At 36.6% G+C, this 8105-nt stretch overlaps 1 protein-coding gene across 2 annotated transcripts in view; it reads right to left on the bottom strand.

Annotated features, from left to right (window-relative positions):
- Positions 1-284: 284 nt before the first annotated feature.
- The window catches only part of LOC112118285 (zinc finger and BTB domain-containing protein 21), a 27893-nt gene continuing 20072 nt past the window's right edge, over positions 285-8105 (bottom strand). Inside the window, exons 2-3 of one of the 2 annotated variants that reach the window (XR_002909046.2) lie at positions 3314-6651; positions 285-765 (exon numbers count right to left, since the gene is read on the bottom strand). Coding sequence is in view for 1 of the 2 variants with exons in the window: in XM_026651846.2 (XP_026507631.1) it covers positions 3471-6638 (3168 nt within the window). In the remaining variant the exon portion in view is untranslated. Of the gene's footprint in view, positions 766-3178; positions 6652-8105 lie in introns of those variants that run through there. The other variant, XM_026651846.2, reaches the window with a different exon arrangement.

The following is an 8105-nucleotide window of genomic DNA, read 5'->3' as shown; positions in this document are numbered from 1 at the left end:
TTGCAAAACTAAACCAAATATGATGAAGACAGGTTTTTTGTATCAATAATTTGCCTATCATTCTTGTTATGGCCAAACTAGACATTCTTTAAAAGACCTTTATTGTATAAACAAGCAACTAACAATTTCTTCCATAATTTAACTTTTCTAACATATATTAAAATTACATGAGTGGAAGCATATTTATTCCATATCCTCCAAAGTAAACACTTCTGTCTCAGGGCTTTTTAAGATACTATATAAAAGCTAATAGAAAACCAGAATTGCTATAAAATATCTCATATTTAAAACTTTATTTAGAGAGCCTGTATTCCTTTATTGGACAACAAACAGGAACTAATTTAAAAAAAGCACAGAACATGCTCAAAATTAAAACAAACTTTTAAAAATAATCTAACAAATTTATAAAGGAAACTAGTTATATCCACTTTTTTCTGATTTTTACAATATATATTACACTTGGGGGAAAAATCAAGACTTCTTCAAAATATAGCACAAGGTTGTTATATGTGTGCTATTTATAATCTTAGTATACCAAAAATGCATCAAAGAAGTGCTTCAGTTGAAAATTATGATTATTTGATAGCTGAACTGGTCATCATATTTTCTCTTAGAAGGGTATACTCATTCTTAGAAGGCTAGGTACAGACTGTCAACAAACTAAAAAGGAAATATCATGCTGTTTTGTACGGGAATCAATGGTGAAAACTTAGGCACCAATTTTAATACCTTGCTTTCACATTTTGTCCACATAGATTTCTTCTCCTAAAAGACATTTAATGTAAACACAAAACAATTATTTAGCTGTGCTAAATATATTTAACATGGCTTTATTTCATTTTGCTTTTGTTTAATAAACAAGGTTGAGTAATTATTATTTTATGCTGAAATTACTTCTTTTCATTAAATGGTTTAGTTTTGTTAGTTGGAATTTAAAAAAGGAGTCACATCCGGAAGCGTCACCTATAAAAGATTACATAGGAACCTTGTTTCATAGAATCATAGGGTTAGCAGAGACCTCAAGGGTCATCTAGTGCAGGGGTTCTCAAACTGGGGGTCGGGACCCCTTCAGGGGGTCACAAGGTTATTACCGGGGGGAGGGGGGTCACGAGCTGTCAGCCTCTACCCCAAATCCTGCTTTGCTTCCAGCATTTATAATGGTGTTAAATATATTAAGAAGTGTTTTTAATTTACAAGGGGGGGGGGGGGCACACTGAGGCTTGCTATGTGAAAGGGGTCACCAGTACAAAAGTTAGAGAACCACTGATCTAGTCTAACTGTAGTTTTGATTGCAGTTTTCATCTAAAAATACTTGCAGCTTATTAGTGTAATTATGTTCTAACATAATTCATTTGGAATAAGGAAAAACACCTATGGGTAGGTGTTAGCGTGTTTAGTAGCAGTTTTAGATTTTTTTTATCCACCATGTTGTAGCAAAAGACTTTGTAGCTAATTATTGCAGTTTGCTGGTAGCTGAAAGTCTGAGGGTCATATTGTGCCATCTCCTTTTATGTTGAACTTCCCAATGAAAATAAAGTGCTGTTTTAAAACAAACAAAACAAATGATGGCAAATATGGACTTTGATTGAGTAAGGTATCTAAGTATGTGCCTAACTAACCACCCACTGAAGTCAATAGGCAAACCCAGCAGCTTAAAGGTAGGCACCCATGCTCAACCTTGCTGAATCAGGGCCATTGGTCCTGAATATTATCATTGTTGTCCACACCTTTGTATTTTGGGCCTCAGCCTTGTGACTTCTGTGGGAATTCTGGATGCTGAAGGAATGCAGTATCAGAACCTTATAGGATGAAGGTCTTGATCCTGCTCCCACTGAAGTCAGCAACAAAACTCCCGTTGACTTCAGTGAAAGCAGGGCTGGGCCCTAATTACACAGTACTGAATGCAATACTTTCTCTTTTCTTTTCCCATCTGAAGTTGGCCTGAATCCAAAATGGACTGTCAAGTATTTAATTCATTTACATTCTCACTGTTTATGCTAATCCATTCCACTCAATTAAATTTAAAATACCAACAGCAGAAAGATGGTTTTAACTCTGAGCTTCTAAACAAGAGAAGCACATTGTCAAAAGCAGGTGAAAAACTAACTCTGGACCCATGCCATAGCTTCTGGCAAATATCTGATACTAATGATGCCAACCATTCCAACTGTGACTATTTTTAATCATTACCACCATGATTTTAAACAAACCCAAATAAACACTTCTAACACAAAGGATCACAAACAATAGAAAGTGTCAGAAAAGAAACAAATATTCTATACACTGTATTTACAAAATCCAATGATTGTAGTGTGGTGCTTTTTCCTCTGCTTTGAACTGGATAGGTTTGTTTAATACAAAATTTAAATACATATTTTGTTCATTTATACAGGTCTCTATGTAAATATTTACATTTTTTAAAAAAACATATCTTTGTGCTAATGGCCACATTTACTGCCACACACAGGAGTTTATTTCACAACCCCTTCCTCCTCTTCTGCCATTGAAAGTAATATATTCATACATTCTATTGTACTCAGAATTACACACAACAGTACAAACCAGAGGAAACAAAATTGTGAATTGTTTGACATCCATTCAATGTTAGTTCATATGCATAAACAGTACTGTTGTTTGTATTATAAGTGCTGCTTTATTACAATGCTTGTAGTTACTGAAATACCTACAGTAAATTAGCCTTTGGGGCGTTATATAAAGCAGCATACTTTTTTTCCAGAGTCTTCCTTAGAAACTTCTATTTAAATGGCTGAAAGCAGGCTTGCTGCTACTTTAAATATAAAATCCAAGTATTAATATTGCTGATTTTAGGTTCTATTGTATTTTGCACAAGTTCCATATAAGAACAAAACAATTCCACATTACCATAAAATACCAAACATTCATTCCCAATAAGTGTCAGGGTAACTCAAACTTGAGGTTTATTTGTTATTGCTAAAATATTACTAAAAATCTAGATTACTAAAGAAAAATATTCCATCCACTTCTTTCTTAATTTCAAGTGCAGGGCTAATATTTATAGGGAGCTCAGGTGTTCATTATACTCAAAACAAGAAGTTGGTTACAGTATAACACTACTATAAACTCACAGTTAGAATCCACATTGTTGTTCCTTTTTTGTTTTTAATGTATATTTATATATATTGACACCACAGGATGAGGATCCATGCATACAATCAAGATGTGATTGGATTTCAATGTTAATGAAATTAAATTATACTGTTACTATAAGATCCCAGACAACAGTACTTTAAATTATTCAAATTTCTATCTACTAACATCAAAGTTAGTTTACCTTAATCTTCAAATCCAAGCAGCATCATAAATCCATCTTTACTTTTTTGATGTTTCTTGTCCCCTTAGATTTCTAGTTTATATGGCATACTTCTGAAATATCCTGGAAATGGTCTCCATTTAACCAGCTTTTTAAACTACCTGTTGAAGATCTCTAGCTAATTGTGTGTCTGTTCATGGCTCCAAAGACTAAATGCAGTCTTGAATGTCCTGTGACAAAGTTTACACATATATTGTCTTTTGAATGTGATTGCTGAAAGTGGTGGAGCATGATAAAAGAGTGTGTCCGATTCTTGTGGAACAAATAATTTCTCAGTAGTAGTTGGGCTCTCAGATAAACCTGTCGGACTATCAGGCTCTAAGGGCTGGATTTTGGGTAGAGGTGGGGGTGGAGGCAGAGGTGGCGGTGATGGGGAGTTAGCTGGTGGACATATCTCAGCATCTTTATTCACTGATTCCTCTGCAGCCTGTGACATATGAGACTGGAAGTGGCTCCACAGACGGAAGTTGGTCCGGAAGGCCTTGTTGCACACATGACAAATAAATGGTTTTACAGAGCACAAAAGCTCCTGGTGACGCTCCAACTGCTTGTGTACAGTAAAAATTTTTCCACATTTTTCACAGGGCCACAAGCCAGTGACTTTATTAGAAACTACTTCCTTAGCTTCTCTGTTGGTTTCAGTGACCTCATCCTCTATATCGTCTGCAGGCTCTTCTTTGACGTGAATTTTAAACTGTTTGGAAACACTTAGATCTTCAGGGAGGCATGAAGAGTCTTCAGAATCAAAATTAATTTGTTCTGAAGAATCACTGAATACTCCATCTTCCTTTGCAGTAACAAAATTGTTCATTTTATTAGATTCTGATTGAGAATGCAATCTTGAAGCATTCGTTATTTCACCATTGTGATCAAGAATAGGTAAAGAAAAATTCTCTGTTGGGGCCATGGTATTTTGATTGTGAACTTCAACTTGATGACGCCAAATACTAAAGGAGGATTTAAAAGTGCGCATACATTCAAGACAAGTGAGCTTCTTATATTCACACTTGCTTTCATGTTCATGCTTCAGCTCTGGAGAAGAAAATCTAAGGCTGCAATAAGGACAGACTGTTGCATTTCTACAAAGTCGCTCATGATTTCCCTGTTCAATAAGAGAGGAGAGCTTAGCATTACAAAGACGGCACTGATAGACCTCTTTGTTTTCAACTGGACTTGCAATATGAATGTGCTCTTTTTGCTTAGAAACCTTATTTCCTCCAATTGGTTTTTCCCCTGGATGCATTTTTATGTGCTGTTTAAATTGGGAGAGAAAACGATAAGCTTTCCCACAGTAGGTACAAATGTAGGCTCCTTTGGATCTTGATCTTAAGTTCCTTTTGATGACTTGCTGTGCTTGTGAACTGGACTGTCCCTGAAAACCTTGTTTGCCACGTCGTAGTTTAACAATCAGTGCTTTCTTAATCTCTCTCTCTCTCACAATATCAATTAATTTTCTTTGGAATTTTTCATCCAAGACAGCATGTGAACTGGAAGCAGGTGAGGGGTTCTTCACAATTCCATGCTGTGTCTGGCAATGAGTCCATACTTTGAAGTTCGTATGAAATCTCTTGTGGCATATATCACAAGCATATGGTTTCTCTGGATTATGATACATATTAACATGACGGTGAAGGCCTGCTGTAGATCTGAAAATCTTAAGGCAGTGCTTGCATTTAAACTTTTTGTTTGGTCTCACTTCTTCCAATTCACTGTATTCATCTTTACTGACATCAGAATCTGGAAAATCAGCATCAAGACGCGTAGGACTTGAACTTTCCTCAAAATTATCCTCTGACCCAGGAGAACCATGCTCATTCACTTTCAGTTTTTTAAATGGTAGCCTTCTATCTGCTTGAAACCTCCTTTTTGCTGGAAGTCTACTCATATCCCTATTATCATCCTCAGTTTTAAAAGGGAAGTCTTTACTGGCAGATGTTGAAGCATCTCCTACTGTAACTCTTATTATTTCAGAAGGCTCTGAAAGTGGGCTGCTAGGTTCAGTTTTGATTCGTACATCAGTTAGAGGAGAAGCTACCTCCCTATCAGTTGACTGAGAGGCACTAAAGGACCTAAGGCGGTGTGGGTGTATTACCTGTGTCTTGTCATCTAGGACAGCCTTTTCTGAAGACTCTTTCAAGGATGACTTTTGAGATGTAACATTAAATGTTTTTCCCTGTGAGTCACTAGTCACCAATGATGGTCCATGTGAAGCTTTTAAATCAATAGAAGATGAATAAATAGGAACCTGACTATCCATGGACAATGACCTTCGAAGGAGACTTTTTACAAGTGGGCCACTCCGGTCAATACTTTGGTTTTCAGGACCAGATCCACTAGATGGAACCACTAGTCCTAATTTTGAGTAGTATAGCAAATTCCTATCTTCTCCTTGACCATTTCCTTTTCCTGTCTCTCGCAACAAAAATGTAGATTCTGATGAACCATGCAGAGATAAGATTGGAGGACGTGGTCTTTTTAATGACATCTCTGCAGCTTTTCCTCTTAGAAGCTGACCACTCACTCCTGGCTCATCACATGAAGTTTCTTTCTCAGCTAAAGGCTTTTGTGGCAATACTGCATTCCTCTTTACCAAGCCACTTCTACTTTGGTCATCCACAGTTCCAGAAGGTTCATGAAGTTTGGTGTAGCTCACAGGACTGTCTTTTAGCCACCTCCTGTCACTTAATGATAAACTGTGAAGTGGTTCAATTGGTTTTGTTACTTGTGGCCTATTGTTTGTTTTGATGGCAATGGAGTGTGAAGGCTTAGAGCTATGGCTTAAATCATGTGTTTGACTGACATTTTTAACTTGTGCTTCATTTCTGCTCTGACAAACAATGACACTTCTCTTCTGAGAACCGCTTTCATCTTCTTCTTGAAACAGTATTTTTTTAATGGGACATGCTGGAAAAGGAGCTTGAGGACTCTTAGAAACAATGTTGGTAAGAAAGGAAATTCCAAGGCTGTAGCCCAATTCTTGAACAGCCGCAAGACTGCTTTTCTCAACAAACAAAGACGAAGAGTAAATGTAGTTTAATACATTCTCAAAAGCATCTGGTTCACAGAAGTCAAGTTGAAACACTGATTGGGACTCATTCTCTTTATTTGTGAAGAGAGTCTGGAAGTATTCACTGCTGGCAGCCAGAACATTTTTATGAGCTCTAAATTTTTGGTCTCCCACTATAAGAATAACATCGCATAGCTGTCCTTTTAGACGTTCCTCATTCAAAGCACTTAAGAGAGAAATGGCATGTGCTGGGTTTATGTAATGCAAGAGCCCCTCCATGATTTGGATTTATCTGAAAAACAAAAATAAAGATAGTTATGGTCTGTTTTATATACACTTTTAAAATATAACATGAACCTATATAACCGATTAGTTTCTGATTATAGCCCACATAGCTATTTTTTCATTAACATTAAAGAATTTTGAGTTTTGGGGCTATGCCTGGGAATTAAAAGAACAAAGGCAATCTGTAACCATAACTCCAATAGATACACAGGCATGAAAAAAAGCAATTTGTGATTCTGTTTTTCCAATGTACCTTAAATAGTCACTCTCCATTAAGATTATTATATCTGACCGATAAGAGAAGCTATGTTCTCTTCCTGTAGCTAGCATATGCCTACTTCTCTTTATACAGGAATACCCAGTAAGTTGACTGAGTGTGAAGGAAGTTTTTTCCTACCAATACTTCTGCAAAGACATATTAAAAAAATATTGCTAAAATCCTGAATCTGAGACCTACAATATGGGTCAATTTTTAAATGTAACTCATTTTTGAGGCTAAACAACATTGATAGTACCCTGTTAATTGAACAGACTAAAGTTTTTTGTTGCTGTTTTTTTAAATGATGGAAAAAACCTATACTGCTTAATTGTCTCTGATGAAGACTGGTGTAATTAACTCTCATATTTGCTTACATTTAAGGGAAAGGCAAAAAGTATACAGTAACAACTTTGGAAGTGTATTACTAAAAAAAAAATTACTTGTAATTGAGTGGCCATGTATCCTGTCTTTCTGGGAATTTCACAGTTTTACAATGGAGTCCAAGTGTTTTTTTGTCACGACTTCTATATATAGTGTACCACCAACTAAACTCCCTGGTTTGACCCCCAGCAACAGATGAACTTGGTGCCCTGGTGCCTTTGAGCAGGGTTCTAGAGTGGTTCTTCCTCACTGTATTGTTGCATGCCATGCGGCTGTAGTGCTCAAATCCTCAGGTGACACATGTATGGATAGCAGACTTTCTTAGACAGCATCACTCTGGAAGCTCATGTGGAGTTGCTTGCCCGCTAGGATCCCTAGATCCTTTTGAGGGTCACTGGTTTCTGGGATACAATACCTCATTCTATAGGAATGGACCTGTGTGGCATTCTGTACCTCAAAGCAGCATCCGGGAACCCCCATATTCATCCCGTCATATAATTATGATTAGGGCTGTCAAATGATCAAAAAGATTAATCTTGATTAATTGCAAGATTAAAAAAAATTAATCACGATTAATCAGTTTTAGTCACACTGTTAAATAATAATAGAATACCAATTTATTATACATATTTTTGGATGTTTTTTCTATATTTTCAAAATATATCAATTTCAATTACACCACACAATAAAAAGTGTAGAGTGCCACTAGGGTTACCATTCGTCCGGATTCCCCCGGACATGTCCGGATTTTAGAGCTAAAAATAGCGTCCGGGGGGAATTTCTAAATGTCCGGACTTCCCCCCGGGCTCCGACAGCCAGAG

Source organism: Terrapene carolina, unplaced genomic scaffold, assembly GCF_002925995.2.
Source record: "Terrapene carolina triunguis isolate 2854851 unplaced genomic scaffold, T_m_triunguis-2.0 Scaffold31, whole genome shotgun sequence".
Lineage (NCBI taxonomy): Eukaryota > Metazoa > Chordata > Testudines > Emydidae > Terrapene > Terrapene triunguis.
Note: the sequence above shows the minus strand (reverse complement) of the source record. Positions and strands in the feature narration are given on the sequence as shown.